The sequence below is a fragment of the Euprymna scolopes genome, chromosome 13 (assembly GCF_053919585.1).
Source record: "Euprymna scolopes isolate OS-2025 chromosome 13, ASM5391958v1, whole genome shotgun sequence".
In the NCBI taxonomy this organism is placed as follows: domain Eukaryota; kingdom Metazoa; phylum Mollusca; class Cephalopoda; order Sepiida; family Sepiolidae; genus Euprymna; species Euprymna scolopes.
The window spans coordinates 96,842,376-96,859,235 of record NC_136494.1 but is presented as its reverse complement, the minus strand read 5'-3'; the positions used below and the strand labels follow the sequence as shown (position 1 = coordinate 96,859,235).

Sequence of the window (16,860 nt, the reverse complement as noted above, 5' to 3'; positions counted from 1 at the left end):
TCCTATCAGTTCTATTTAGTTATATATCATACACAGATTTCTGTAGAGGAAATACTTAACATTACATTCATTCATGTATTTGTTTGTTTTAAAGTAAATAATAGTCTTGATGTTTTTGTGGCTTTTTTTTTTTGTATCTGGAGTGTAATTTTTAAACTGTGACAAGATTGTTCCTCCTCATGATAGTAAGGACGATTTGTGTCAACAGGGAGAGGGGAATTAATGATAGTCATCAGCTAGTATTAGAGAATAGAGGTCAGTAGAGTGACACACGGTTAATGGTTACCAAAGAAAAAAAACAACAGGCAAAATGGAACAAAAATTTACAGAAGAGATTTTGTGAGTGCAAAACATGACATGTAGTTATAAAAACGTTTTAATAACATTGTCAAAGAGAAACTTTGGCTAAATGTTTCAATATCTATAGAAGACAGTCATTAGTCTGTAACCATCTTACCATAAACTTTAAAATCACCATGCATAGGTCATCATGTTTCAGAATATGGTGAAGCCCAAGATGAAGCCAGCCCAATCCGAACAGAGGTAACAGCATTGCAATAACAGTATGTACATTATTCGGGTGAATGATTGGGAGCTTTTTTTCATACACACATACTTCTGATTGTAAATTGATCTAAAACCATAATTACAGAAAATTATGCCAATTTTCAAAACTAGGTCGACTTTTACTCTTTTTTAACCCATTAACTATCGAATTAACACTAATCTCAAACATTGAAGTTGTATTTTCAGTCTTCACTAAAAGACGGAGTATAAGGTCGATCTGATAAATGACAGTGAATGGTTTCTCATTTAACAGGACATGGAACTTGGTAGTACATAACTTTAATTTTAGTTTTGTATTTTTTTCAGGTTGTTAAGCTGAGGAAAAAATTTCAAAAATATTACTATGTCAGAACATTTATCATATTCACTTGATTTTGCTGCATATGTTCACTCCCCCCCCCCAACTGAAGGGTAGCCCCATTGAAGACAGAGGCCATCAAGAAAGTCATACTATTGCAACTGACGGCCATCTCTAGACAGTGAAGAATAGGAAAGTGTCCTTGACTCAAGCAGGGTGGGAGGATATATTGAATAGGAAACTGTGTTGTTGGCTATTTGGAATTTAAATGATGACCTCAGTCCCATTAATTTTTAGGAACATTCATGTTTATTTTTATTATTAATTCAAAGTATTTGGAATTCCAACTTCTTAAATGTGTATACAATGTTATAGTTGCTAAGCAATTAGGGCTATCACAAACAAATCCCTTCTCAAAAATTGTTATTTAATAGTAAGTAAGGTGACTATATGGGCACCCAAGATGTAAACCCAAGTTGCATTTGCTACCAGGCCTGTTATAGATACCATCTTGATACAACATAAAAGTCTTAAGTTCATTGAACAAAGAGTAGATAAAAATCAAATATCCACTGTAATTTAGCAATTGCCTAAAAGGTAATTTTTTAAATCAATCGCAGAAACACACAATCAATTGTGGTTCATAAGATGAATGAACAAAAATGGATATCTTTTAAATCTTTGCATTTGGAGGTGAAAATATTCCAAAACGAAGCGTGACAAACAAGAAGAAGTTCTTACAGAGATCTGTGGACACATCTTAAAAAAATCTCTTTAAAACAGAAGTCATGATAAAGTGGCCATATGTCAGAGTTTTTAAAAGTAATGTAAAACCCTGATTGATCAGCTTAAATTTCTTCTTTTTTTTTTTTTGCATTACATCCAGGATAGTAATAACAGATATGAAATACCATTGACAGCTGTGCATTTATTGAAACATTTTTTTTTCTCTGGCATAAAAACCTTCACAACTCCAATCTTAATGAGACAAAAATTTGGTGAGTGATAAATCTATTTATATAATAATAAACTAAGGTAATTTTATGCTCATGCACATGTTACCATCCTTAACCCCTTTTTAAAAAGATGGGATCACCCAAAAGGAACTGTGGACCGTTTGTAAATTTGATATTCCCTTGAAAATTTCTCCTTTGAAGGAATTTGGTTCAACTCAGTTCAACAAACATGAAGTAAAACCTAATTTTGTGGACTGAATAACAATTGATAAATCCTTTTATATGTTCACTCGATTGGAAAATATTTTTTACTTTACTTGATACATAATAAAAATTTGGTATCTGTACAATTTAGAAAATAGATCATATTTTAAAAATCAAGCCGATCCCTTTAAAGCATTTGAACAGAAATGCAAAATATTTGTTCACGAAATAAAACAATATTACAAAATAGAACTGCTTACTATATTAAAAAATCAAAACAATCATTAAATTTAAAAACAATAAAAAATAGTTAATTTTAACTTCAATGTAATCAGCATGTCATAATCTTTGAAAAAAATATACCATTTTTGAGCTACTCCATATCACCTTTCCAATCATGTTTGTTCAGTTAATGCTCATTTTTTTTTCTTTAATAATTTTTTAAAATAAAAACAATACTTAACATCAATAAATGTATAAATTATAATTTTATCTTGAAAATATTCAGGTTTAAACTAAAAAATTACACTAGAATTAATTATACTTATGCAGTTTACAGATCATACTATTTTGAGGTAGAATTTTACAGTTAAATTCTATTTTGACAGTATATTTATTAAATTATGAGGTGCAAATACAAAATAGTTAAAAAGTAGTTTTAAAAACCATTATGTAAATGTAACTTTACAATCAATATCGCATGTAAAGCAGTATATAGAAAACGATTATGCATCTATTGTGTAAAGTTTAATTAACTTAAAGACATTTTGACCTTACTGTAGGGTAAGAAATGGGCCCAACTTTTGCATTTATTCACAAATAGGATCACATATTAATCCTGACAGAGACAATCTAATAAACACCTGTACTACAGTATTTTGTTGTACATATGAACACAATGAGAATATAAACAGACATGAAAGAAATCAAATTGCTACTAACAATGAATGATTCTACAGAATTAATTATCTATAAGATAAACGAAAAATTGCACCATCATAAAGGTCAATGCCACAAGTACAATGTACGTATACTATAAAGATATGAGCGATACTGATAAGAATCTCAAAGTCTTTGGTTATCTTGTGACAGTTATACATGTGTAAGACTCGTGTCTGCATGCGATAAATATAAGCCTGTGTGAAAGAAAATACAGGGATGTTTAAGAGTGAGAATACAGTCAGGCAACAGGTTTTCAAAACAAATAAAACTGGGAAATAGAAACAGATGGAAAACAAAAATTACTGATTCGGCACAAAAAAGTCGGTGGATGGTAAATTTGAAAATCAAAATTGCACAGTTGGCAACATTTGAATCATACATAAGTTCTGTACAAGAAGGGAACATCTTCAAATGAAACACTGGTGCTTTAAAAATACTGATGCTCCACAAACAATAATACAAGTAGGTGTAAATAAAACATACAGCCTGACTGCCAAGTTCATTGTTACTTTTATAAACTAAAGAGTTTGGCAAAAATCCAATAATGCCTGAGGATTGTCATTGAGACGACGGAAAACCAGTTACTTCAGTAAAACTCCATATTATTTCACTCAGCTTATTATGTATATAAAACATTGGAATTTATTTCCAACAGTATATTATGCTATTATAGTGCTTCTTTTCGTTGGTGCTCATGTTTGCATAGGTAATGTGATTAAATAAATTTAGTTTGTAGGGCTAAGAATACAATACTCGTTGTTTTTGTTTGTTTATTCCCTGTGCACTATAAGTCTTCAACATGTACTGCCAACAACGCATCCTACATATCAACTTCTCTGACCAAATCCCTAACCATATTATCCGTACAAGATATAACAAATTTTTCTGAAAACGAGATTTTGTTGGTTTGACACATTCCTTGATGCCCTTAAGAATTCATTCACAAATTCGTCTTAATTACACACAATAGCTGGAGAAAGTGCAAAGGCAGCCAGCTGAAAACATGGATTAAAATGGTTAAGTCAAACATGGAGTTAGTAGCTGGTCTCCACTTTTTGGTATTTGTCACTAGAATCACGAATGGCTGTAATATGCTGAAAACTCTACTGTTGATACGTGTAGTTGGACTGCCTTGACACAGGATACAGTGAACTCATTTGGAGTCAACTCAATCCATCACAGGTGAATGCTGTTATAGTTACATTTGATGGTACAAAAGTTATTGACTTGAAACATCTCTGATGAGATGATCTCATTGTCATTTTTATAATCAGAGATGAAGAAACCAACTCAAACTACCCAATGAATCCATCATAGAAGAATTTTTCAGAAATGAGAAACATTCAAATGAACAATTAGAAAAAACATGTATTTGAAATCATGTGCCACAACACTACCGTTTGTCAGAAAACCTAACTTTTAGTACTTGACAAAATCTTAACACTTGCTTCCACACAACTTGTACATTATTTTTATTTTTGGTACTTACACAAAATATGAATTGTGCCATGTTTCACATGGGATTTCCAAGTTAAATTCAATTTATCTTTTGTTCATTAAATTAAGTGAAAATACAGGATCGTTACAAAACGCTCCCCTCCTCCCAATGTTAACAATAGATTTCTAAATAATATTTCAGCATGGTTCGTATTCTGCATAGTTTTTTTGTTTTTTTAATATTAATCGATTATTTATTAAAATAAAAAATACCATGTTTTTACTATAGGCTTTAAAAATAAAGGTACAAGATTCAATTTGAAATTTATTTATCTTCAAAGTGCACTTTTATAAATTTTACAAAGTAAGGTATAAAAATTTAATTTAAATTGAATCAAAAAATTACCTTGGATTTATTTTATGCAATATACATTCTGTTGCACTTTTTAAAAAAAATCATTGAAAATTTTATATCTATCATTAATTGCTAGATGAAAGAATGTTTTTAAATTGCAACAAAATGTACATTACATAAAATAAATTCAAGGTAATTTTTTTATTCAATTTAAATTACATTTTTATACCTTACTTTGAAAAATTTATAAAAGTGCACTTTGAAGATAAATAAATTTCAAATTGAATCTTGTACCTTTATTTTTAAAGCCTATAGTAAAAACATTTTGTTTAATAATTTTCATGCATTGGATGAAATGCTTTTCTAACTTGTATCTTATCTTTTTAAGGTTATATTTTAAAACTCTCCTTTCTATTTCAGTTTGTATTTCTCCTCACACCCAACTCATTTTTTGCAACTCCCTCTTTGTAATACATGTCTTAATAATGAGAAAATCTGAATTTTTTTTTAACAAAAACTTTAAAATAACTTTTTTAGATTAAATTTTTTAAAACTTCTTTCAGAATAGAAAATCTTTAAATTTTAATAAGGAACATATTTCATATAGGTTTCATTAACAAATATTCAGTACATAACGAGAAAAATAGAGATGAAAATTTCCAAAGGCCTGTATAACTGGCGCGAGGACTAATTTCAGTTTCTTCATAAACAAGTCAGTCATTTTAATCATTTTTTTTAATAGTTGATTAAAAAGATATTTTTTTTTAATTAAAAATTAATTACTTTGTGACCTTTCAAAATTGAAAAAGAATATGGAAAGTAATCTCCAACTTGAAAATTCTTAACAAATCCTTATGCATGAAAACACTGAAAGTTTGGAACCTATTTACATTCAATAATTTAAAAAATGAACATTAAAACATTATTGAACAATATACTCCTCAGTTCCTTCATTGTTGCTAATGTGTGTTTCTTTCATTTTAGCAGCTGACTGGCCTTTAGCAATTTAACTCTTTTCTCGAGCCTATGGTCCCGCATTTGCATACTTACCTTAAGAAAAAATAGGTATAATTTTATAACAATTTGGTTGATAATTTAATGACGAAACAATACTCAAGTTATTAAATTTAACTTGAGAAATCCTACTTTAAAATCTGATTTAGTTCAGAAAAAAAGATAAAAATACAAAGAATAAAAGGGTTGAGTAGGTAGAACTAGTAATGTATATATGTCTATATGGTATATACAACAAAAAGGTTAGTCTTAGTCCAGAGATCAAGAGAGTGTCACTTCAACCTTAAGAATCTGAAAGAAATGAAAATTAGTATAATTAATTTGATATACTATTGAATTCAAAACAGTTATTTTCTGATTCCTTGCCCAATAAGGTTGGCCAGGTGAAAAAGTGTCCAACTTGGAGTTAACTAAAATAATGAAACACTTTAGAACATGTTGCTATGGTAAAAAAATGTGTGAAAATAGAGATCACACAACTAAAGTGGACTTAGAAAGTTTGAATTTTGTCGAGTTGAACTCGATATTAGGTGTTTTAATGGGTAAAATTTACTTAAAATTTAGACCAAATTTTGTCTCTTGTTACATATGGCTGAAATTTCATTAAAATTAAAGATAAAACAAATCTGGAAGATGATCAGGCTCCGTCAGAATTTCTTTAAAGAGGACAATGTGCATACTCTTATAAATTTGAAGTTTGTGTATTTAATTTAATAACAGAAATAGTTAGCAAACAGACAATTTTAATCTTATGTTAGATTTAGACCTTCCATATATATATATATATATATATATATATATATCCGGCATTGCCAACTTGGAACATATTTGTGGATAGAGGATTTAGTCACATATTTAAGATGCACTAAATACCTTAACTTGTTACACTTTTCCTTAAAGTTGAAATATGTTAGATTTATGTAAGCATAAAACACATCCATTTTCATCTATGAAAATTAAACGGGGAAAATAAGATTCATAGCTTAAAGGGGAAATAACTCTCACAGCTTAAATAAATAAACTTCCGTTTTTTAAAGACAACTGGTGTACAACAGATAATTGAATATAAATTGAATTAAAAATAAATTAAATAAATCAACTTTAATATTTTTAAATAGAACAATAGAAACAATTTTATTACAAACAATAGCATGGAGCTAATTATTAAAGTAGATTTTCTTTAATGTAATATGCAAATGAGGTTACTTCTTTAATGTAGATTTCCTTTGAATAAATAGTATATATAGAAATCATGCTGAATGAAAATTCGTGAAAGTGTAACTTCTGTATGTATTAATGAAATTGTGAACAAAGAAACAGAGACAAATACGACTTTATTACAATATAGATATATATATATATATATATATATATGTTATACACACATACAATCACTGAGTGTCACAGGTCGTCTATGGCAGGTTTTAAGAAATGATGTCATCCTAATGGGACATCAAAGGATTTTCCTAGCATTTTGCAACTGTTTATGTGATAAGTGAAATTGCAGGAAAGCTAATTAGAATTTTTTATTTGTTAGTGATATATATAATCAGACAGACACACACATACTCTACTAAAACATTGGCTGTTGTTTACTCGTTTACCTCTGCATAATGGATTACGTCATAAAGGGATGATGTCATCCATTATGCAGAGATGAAAAGACAAAAAGCAACATCTAATGTTCCAGTTTGGATTTCATGGTTTGTATGGGCTGTGGCATTGTCTGATTGTGAAAATAATTATATAATAGTATCTCTTATTAAATCTAATATATATAACAAATTAAAAAAAAATGTAATTAGCTTTAACATTTTACTGCAGTTTCACAATATCACCATCATCAGAAACATCAGACTGGGATTCATTCATCACACCTGACCTGTGATATGGTAAAATTATAGCAAAGTATTAAGCTAAGTACACTTTATTATTGATATATTTCTGTCTGATAGACAAATAAATAGGTTGATATCCTAAGATCTGCTATCTTAATTCAGTTCTGTTCTGATTTTAAAGTTAATTTTTTTATATGTATTTGTATTAATTGCTATATTCATAGGAAAGCATACTCAATGCCATTGATAGAGCTTATGTAGGTCTCAGTTTTGAGTCGATCAATAGCACAATAATTGACAGTTTCTTGCCTGATATCCTTCAAACCTTGTGCCCATTATTCCTTTATATCCATCCATGGCCCTTGAGCTCCTGGAGGGGCATAGGCCATCTACAACTTTGTAAATGCTTTTGCAGCAAAGAGTTCTTTTTTCAGAGTTAAGGTGCTGGTCCCACGCCCAACCTTCCCAGAAGGTACATACAGCGCCTAGCCTTCCCAAATGGCCACCCATCTGGTACTGGCCAGGCTCAACGTTGCTTGACTTCGGTGATCTGGCGAGAACTGGTATGTCAACGTGATTGTGCTGTACTATTCCTTTATATATTTTCAGCTAAAATATATAAAGAGATAGCAACTACAAGATCTGAAAAAGACAAGGCAAAAAACTGGCAGTCATTAACTATGGCAGCAAATACATATATATATATATATATATATATATATATATATATATAAACCTGCCATCACAGATCCATCTCTCTTAGAAGTTGTTGCATATATTAAAGTGTAAGATAAAAATTAAAATTTTGCTCAAAATGTCTGCAGCTTCAACTTAAAATTAGCCTGACAACAGTAGGAATTTCAGATAAAATAGCATAATTTACTCATCCAAACAACTTCCGGTTCAGAAACTTCTTGAAAGTAAATGGTGTTACTTAATTTGAAGACCCCACTAATATTAAGTTCAATTTCTTTTCATTTATTACATTTTTAAAAACCATTTTACTTTCAGTATTAATTATTTCTGTAAAAATAATGTTTTGATCTACATTTTGGTGCGGTCTTCAAATTAGGTAACACAATTTACTTCTGAGGAGTTTCAAAATCCGAAGTCGTTTGGCTCGGTAAATATGTTATTACTGTGAATGCCAAGTGTTATTAAATAATTTTGCCAAATCCAAACACACAGAACTGTCCATTGCAGAGATGATTTGTTTTCAATAAAGTAACACCAGCAACATTTCCCTTGTATATTTCTTTCCACTTATACAGATACGCCGACCTAGAAGCCTGTACTATTAAATAATGCCAATTTCCTCCTAGAGACTCCAAATGAATATCTATGCAAACAAGTATAATGTTGATAAAACCAGTAATGATTCAGAAAATTTGCATGGCAATGATCAACCAAGTGGAAACTTTTTTTTTTATGCGATAACAGTAAGTACTTACAATTATTGGATGATTACTGTTCATGCAATGAAAGCATTGGACAACAAATACTTTCTATGCTATAAACAAAAAAAAACAAAAAAAAATGAAATTTAAGAAAAAAAAAAATATATATATATATATGAAAAGGCAATCCTCACAGAAGAGGATGAAGTCAGCAATTTTTACATTTCAAAATTAGGCATTTTAGATCTTGCATTTAATATGATTATATGTTTTATGGCACATCAACATGAGACATTACATACCAAATGTGATATTGAAAAGAAAAAAAAAAAAATGAAGATCATGGTTATTTGTTTAGTCATTTGTTCAGAAATTGGTGATATCATTGGAACACAGGCAGGAGCAGAGGATAGTTTCATTGTAAGAATTAGGAATGGATGAAATTCAGTGAACCTTTGCCATATTTAATCAATATAGCATTGCGCAATATGGTGTATGCAAGTGAAACCTGGCCAGTAAGGATTGAGGATATATGTTGCATCGAAATAATATTATGGATATGTAATGAAAATCTTAAAAACAAATTTAGATCTGAGGACCTCAGAAAAAGATTAAATCTAAACAGTATAGGTGGGTGGAGCATATACAGATTAGGAGACTTAGATATCATAACCATGTTGAAAGCATAAGAGTTTCTGGGTTTGTAAATGTAAAACAATCGATGTAGCAGGGTCAGTTCACAAGCGAAGGCCACGCAAAACATGGGTGGAAGCGATACACATATCAGCTTGTAAAACAGATGTTACACCAAATATGTTTTTTTAGAGTGTGCAATAGTTTTTAGTTTGGAATATTTTTAAATATTTTTGAAAAAGTTTGCTTTCTTCAAGAGACAGATGTGGGGTTTCAAATCATCAACATGTAGAAAAAGGATACAAGCAAGCAACGTGTCTCCTTTACGAAGATCTCTTGAATGCAAAAAGTCACACGATCGACAGGTCTTGTCAAAACTAAGTATGAGAACGGGGACAACGACAGTGTATGTGGTGGGTGGACAAAATACCTAAACAGACAAGCCTAAAGTTTAGTTTTGAGGAAGTGAGAAGACATAAAGGAATGAAAAGAGACGGTTGACAAGTCATCTGAATCGCACCATCAATCAGACTACAGGATAAATAAAGGAAAAACACAATTTAATATTAATTGCGCTTTTTAACTTTTAACTAAGTCTCTTAATTGATCGTTATTGACATCCGATGGCCGACCACTGTGTTTATCAAGACTCGTCACCACCACAAAATTTCTTAAACCACTATTGTGCTGGGTGTTCAATGGTGGTTCCTTGGCCAAATGCTTAATTGATATCGCAAGCTGTTACAGCAGCTTTTCAGCCTAGCTTGAATTGAAATAAGAAAATTATGCGAATTTGCTTTTTCACCCTCTTGTATTCAACATTCTGAAAAGACAATTGTTTTAAAATGATTGTAACTTAAACGATTAAATAACGCTCTTTAAAATGATATATAAAACAAAGGTATTAGAATGAAAACCTGTTTGAAATACATAATTTGAAATCAAAATTTAAATTTCCACAAGAACCTTCCTGTCAACCTAATATAACCATGTAACTATTTCAACCACTAAATAATCCCAACCCTTAGAATACATTGATACAGATGCCTGGTCATTGGCCAGTCGCTTCTAATATAAAAAGGTCATTAAAAATCTATTTGCCTGCTTATCTGGAATTGTGTGCAGCCAATTCTATCAATTATTCAGTTATTGATTACATAGTTGAAGGAAATTTAATCTTCTATACAATAAAGTAAAATCGATTTTCTGCCTCTGCATTCAGACATAGCTCTGTAAACAAGCAATATACAGAATTTGACTATTCATATTATTCAAACTACCATTCTCATCTCGAGTGTTATTGTCACAGCTTTTCAGTTAATGTAACCTCCAACATTCTTCAGGTGTATGGTCTTGAACTAAAAAATCTTTCTATACAACTCAAGAATCTGCACGGAATTTCCAACAGAATCCTTTATTGAATCCACAGAGGTAGCATGCTCTTATTTCGTCAGTCATGATCAGATAGAAGTCCTAAGTAATTCACAAATGTATTTTGAATGCTGCCCACACTGAAGACTGAACCTTCAACCTCGAAAAGAGTTGAACTTGTAAGTGAATTTTACCAAGTACTTTATGCACTATGCTACGGATCCACAATGTGATTTTAGGAAAATATGCACCAGTTTTGTTTGTTTATACTTCTACAATGGAGAATAAGGACTTTTCATTTTTCAGTACCTGGCTTTATATTCATGACTATTTAAAAAGTATAATTAAACAAAATGCATCTTAAAGGAAATATAGTTGAGATCTCTGTCAAAAATAAGTTTTGCTTTACCAATCAATTTGTGATCTATTTGCGTAATACCTCGGGCAGATAGCAACAAAGTCACTATCAACATTTTCAATAAATAATGTTTGCTTCTATTATTCATTTCTTATAATTCATACCATCTCTTAAACTTCTAACCTTAAATCCATATGACAAGAAATAACCTCCCAACAAACAGAGAAGGAGAAAAATTTCCACAGACTTGTTAAATATAACTGGGGAAACTTTCACTTGGTTTTGAAGTGTACTACCAACTGTCAGTCACTTTGGATGACAATAGGCTTCTTCTTTCTGTCTGTTTGCGTACTTTAACTTCTGCTTTTATAAAGTTAATATGAATCTCTTTCCGAAATAAGTGTAAACAAACCAAATAAGCTGAAACAGGAGAAGGCTTTACTGTCTCCATTACTGTTCTTATTTCCTTGCATTAAACTCACAACAGTAAAAACTAACTGCCGATGAATATAGTAGAAAAAAGTTCAGAAGTGGAAAGATAGAGGCAACAATTTCTGTAAGAATTGGGTTTACTTCCAGCTTACAGCCCGATTCTGAGGTGAGCCAGAGTTCTCAATCTTCAGAAAGAAAGAAAAAAAAGAAAGAGAAAAATGCTTTCTTTCCAGCTTCCAACCTCTGGCAAAATTATAAAATCTTTATTTCTCTATAATGAACTGCAAATAAATTCTTTTGTTCAAAATTTCGTTTGTATCGAAAATGTTGACAGGTTATTTCATTTTAGAGCCTGAAAAAGATTACAGAAAATCTAAAACTGTCAAATATCATTATCAAATCGTTGTTAAGACTTGTTCATTCTTATTAATTCATCTTAAATAATACCAAACGAAAATGTAATCAAAATTAAAGAAACAAAAAACTCAAGAAAACAGATATAGATACCTCCACAGACTCTTTACCTAAGAAAAAAAAATTTGACAGATGAAACTAGTTTCACTTTATAAAAAAAGAGATACAAAGTTGTTTACGTTTTCTTTTTTTGTTTTCTTTAAATAGAGAGGCCTAGCAGAAAAAGAATTAGAAACTAGTTTTCATCTATGTTAAAAAAAAAAACAATTATTTGCAACCATGAGTAAAGAGAGTTCATTATAATTTATTAATTTCTCAAAAATCCGAAAATGCAATATATACAACTGAATTCAAAGATAAATTGCTTGTAAATTACATGTTGAGACTATAATCACAATATCCATGCCAACGGTGTCTTGTATGTTCGTGGCATCTATTCCCTAAAATGTAGACATCAAACATGTTACATTAACAAGAAATAAATTATCTTAAAATTTTTTATGGATCTTATAGTTTGCATTGTTTATTCAATAAAAAAAAAAAAAAGTGTTGTGATTTTGTTTTTTGTTTGTTTATTCTTTAAATAATCCTTCATAGGAACAGGTTTTAGAATTTGGATGGAGCACATTTTAACCTTATATAAGGTCAGGTCAGATTCCAGCTATTGCAGTTGAGTAACCTGTGACTAAACCAATTGCCACCCCATCGTGTTAGTCTGGCATCTTTTTCAAATTATGTAAAATTTTTTTCTTGGTAACAAAATTGGATTACTGACCTTGGACGAACTGCCTTTGGTCAATAGGGAGTTCAGAAGCAGCAAAAGGCAGAAAATCAGTTTTGGCTTCTGTACTGTAATGGTATTAGTTCTTGAAACCTGATACAATCACTAGTCTCTTAGTGTACAACACAGTTCAAGCAAGAAAATATAATTGTCCAATAATGGTTAATCTTCATCTCAAAAAGGGCACATGATTATCTCAAGTTGAAATTTACCAAGTGCATCATACAAATAATAAATGTAGCTGGTTCCCATAGTTTTTGATGGGTGATTTTATTTTGTGAAATAAGTAAGCTAATACACAAAGGGAAACATATTTAAAGGAAGAAACTATTTCTTTGATTTTCTATCTTCTTTTATATAGGCACCGCCAAAACTGAGGGGGGGGGGGGCAGGTCAGTACTTTTTGACGGACCGTCTTTTTAAAAATCTACCAAAAAATCAGGTAATTATCCGATCAATACGAAATTTTCAGCGATTATTAAGAGAAGAATGAACTTTATAACGGTGTACTTATTTTTCATAAACGATATTTATATATATATTTTTTTTGCTTACAAAACCCCCCCTTGTTTTGAAGTGGGAACAAATATGCTTAAAATAATCATCTGAAACTGAACACAACATATTGTGTTGTTGTAAGGGACAGAATTATAGATTAAAAAAAAAAAAAAAAAAAAAATTGTTTGCATACCTTATTTTGACGTCTGAATATCAGAACTTCGATTGTGTTTAATTATCCCGCTTTTGAGTTTTGAAGTGTGAAATTCGGTGAATATGTTAAGTAAAATAATTAATTTAAGTTAAGCAAAACAAAATAAATTTTTTTAATATTTATACGAAAAAAGCCATTTTAAAATCTTTGATAAATAAATTAACAATTTTTTTTTAGCGAGCCGAATAATGCATGACCATTATTAAACAGGGCATGCTTTGAAGAATCGATACCAAAAAAAAAAAAAAATTCGATAAATATTGTGCCCTTTGTGTTAAAAATAGCATCATTTTTTTCGATCCCGTTTGAAAACGTTTGCCGCTTTTCGACTACGGTGGACCAAACGCGCTGGAATAATTTTTTTTATTCTGCTTTAAATTGCCCCCCCCCCATTTTGGGGAGCCTGGCCCTCACACACATACACATTAAAAACCAAACTCATACAAATGGTCACCCATCTGGTACTGGCCAGCCTCAGCTTAATAATACATTGAAATTTTCGTCACTGAAAAATAAGTTTTATTGGCCTGTTTGGTCTTCCATAGTTTGCTTCTTATCAAACGCAAATGTAAACAGTGTCGATCTAGACTCTAGATCGACGCCAAATAACTGGTTACATATATGAATAAGTGGAATTATTTGAAATCCAGGTACTTATATTATAATATTTTTGCATATTCTCTTAGAAAATCATCCTAAATCTTAGTTAGACAATAAATAAAAAAAATTCATTATTTCAAAAACCTTTTTTTTTTAAATATTTATGTACGTTTTTTGTGCAAGACAAAAAATGTCAATTGTTAACTTTTGGGGGAAATTTAACATTTAAAATAAAATAGAAAAAGTTTTACATTATTCTGTTTTCTATATGATAAAATTCAGGGTTTTATCTTTCTGGAAAAAAAAAAGTTACTCAGAAATAATGGATTTTAATAAATGTAATTTCGTTTTAAAAAACAACAACAACAACTTGATTTTGCGGCCATTTTTGGCGGTGCCTACTTTTATAGGAATGAAAGTCATAAGTTTTTATGTCTGGCTTAAAGTCACAAACTACACAAGATACACCTACAAACTTTACATCAGATTCAGTGTGATGCAGACCTGTTTATGATAAAACTATTTTCATATAATATTCATTTCTTTGAATTCTCCAGGGACAAAATTAGAGCATGTGGCATCAGTAAAAAAAAAAAAAAAAAAATTAATAAATAATACTTTTATAGTCCCCACCCCAAAAAAAAAGAAAACTAGGTCAAACAGTCAGCTTTTTTCTTTTTTACATCCTATCAATCATATTGAACCAGTTCTCAGAGAGAGAGAGAGAGAGAGAGAGAGAGAGAGAGGGGGGGGAGGGGGAGCAATAGAGAGGAATTATTTTATGCTGGTTTTGCAATCATCAGGAGAGTTGTTTTAGTTATAATCAATAATATACATACATTTATAAAAATACACTCTACAAAAATATTAACCTTGTGGCAAAGTTTATTATCCTGATGGAAAACTGATTGTCACATAGTATGAATTTTGAAATTTACTTTATTTCCTTATTATTTCTTGGGGACAAAGTTCTACATGTTGATGCAACCATCTTGTATGGTTCCAACAGTGTATGGTTTATATTTAAGAACGTATTAATTTAAACGAAAATATATAATCTTCTAAATCCATAATTTTGATTACAGCAAAAATTCATCTTTTTCAATTAAAAAAAAAAAAAAAAAAAAATACTATGACGGACCATTGAAAAACGTTAATAATTAGTAATTTAATTTGTGCAATGCTTTTAGAAAAGTTTGTAATAGTTACTGTTCCTTTAATATATATATAGTTAAAGTTAGTTATCATTCCAAAACCAGAAGACGTATTCAATTCACACTTCTGTTTTATTCATATAAGTACATCTAACACATCTGGTTAAATAGTGGCAGCCCAAGAAACAACTCATCAGAGACAAATGTATATTCCTCAAAAACAGTTGGAAAGTTTTGGGTTTTTCTTCTTGGAATGAAAAAAGATTTGGTAAAGAAAAAAATGTTGATAAATGAAAATATTTTAAGCTGAACAAAAAAAAAAAAAAAAAAAAAAAATCAAAAAGTACTTATTGCAGTGGTTATAGGCACCCACTTCGGAAAAAAAAAAAATTTAATTCAAAGCACACATGGAGAAGCCGTTTTATGATACCATATTTGATTTGTTGAAATCAAAATGGTAGTAGTCTTTCTCCCTTATTCCCCTTTCTGTAACACTTATTGACTTGATGATGTAATAAAGTTCCTATGTAACTTTACTCTTTATCTTAACTTATTCTATTGTTTGCTCCTTTTAACCGGATAGTTTTTTTTTTTTTATCTAGATAGATTTGCCTCACCATTGAAAATTCATTTTTTATTATATGTGTGTGACTACTACCATAATTTGTTCCACTTTGATTTCATTAATGTAAAAGAAGAGAGTTTATCATTTTTCTAATTTACATGTTTATGGTGTGTATGAATGCATTATGCAAATTAGTTGAAAAGAGTTACTCTTTCTTTAAACGCTCACAAACATTAAAAGCTAACTGAGAGTGGTTGAATCAACAGAGCATTTATGAATTTTTGAGATGAGGATTGTTTTTCATATTTGGATTCTTTGAACTACTGTTCTCGTCTTGAGTGTCATTTGTGGCACAGTGGCTAGCATACTTGGAAAAATCAATTGTAAAAGTGATATTCTGCTGAAGGTTAAATTCTCAGTGCGGACGGCCAAAAAAATACAATTAGAACTTCTATCCAGTTATGGCTGACGGAACGAGTGCAGGCTACTCCCATGAAGTACATAAAGGGTTCCGTTCGAAATTCCGTCAAATTCCAGAAATTCAACAGAAACATTACCAACTTCGACAAGATACACCATAAGAAAGTCAGAGTTTACATCATCCAAAACATTGTGAAAATGACACTCCGGATGAGAACAGTAGTCCAAAGAATCCAAATAATACGAACAGAGAGGGGTGGGTGATAGAAATACATAGCTAAATGAGCGAGCGATTTTTTTATTATATATTACATCTAATTAGAAAACAAAATGAATTTTTTTCAAACTCCAAAACCACACTTTAGTATGTATTTAGGTCATTAAAAAAAAAAAAAAAAATATATATATATAT

General features: G+C 30.3%; 1 protein-coding gene across 2 annotated transcripts in view; it reads right to left on the bottom strand.

Moving 5' to 3' along the window:
- The window catches only part of LOC145292097 (phosphatidylinositol 5-phosphate 4-kinase type-2 alpha-like), a 265,122-nt gene that overhangs the window by 224,554 nt on the left and 23,708 nt on the right, over window positions 1-16,860 (bottom strand). The window contains exon 1 of one of the 2 annotated variants that reach the window (XM_080138180.1): window positions 458-493. The exons of the other annotated variant lie outside the window; for it this stretch is intronic. Coding sequence (XP_079994306.1) covers window positions 458-478 — 21 coding nt within the window. The 5' untranslated portion in view covers window positions 479-493. Of the gene's footprint in view, window positions 1-457; window positions 494-16,860 lie in introns of those variants that run through there. 2 annotated transcript variants of the gene reach the window in all.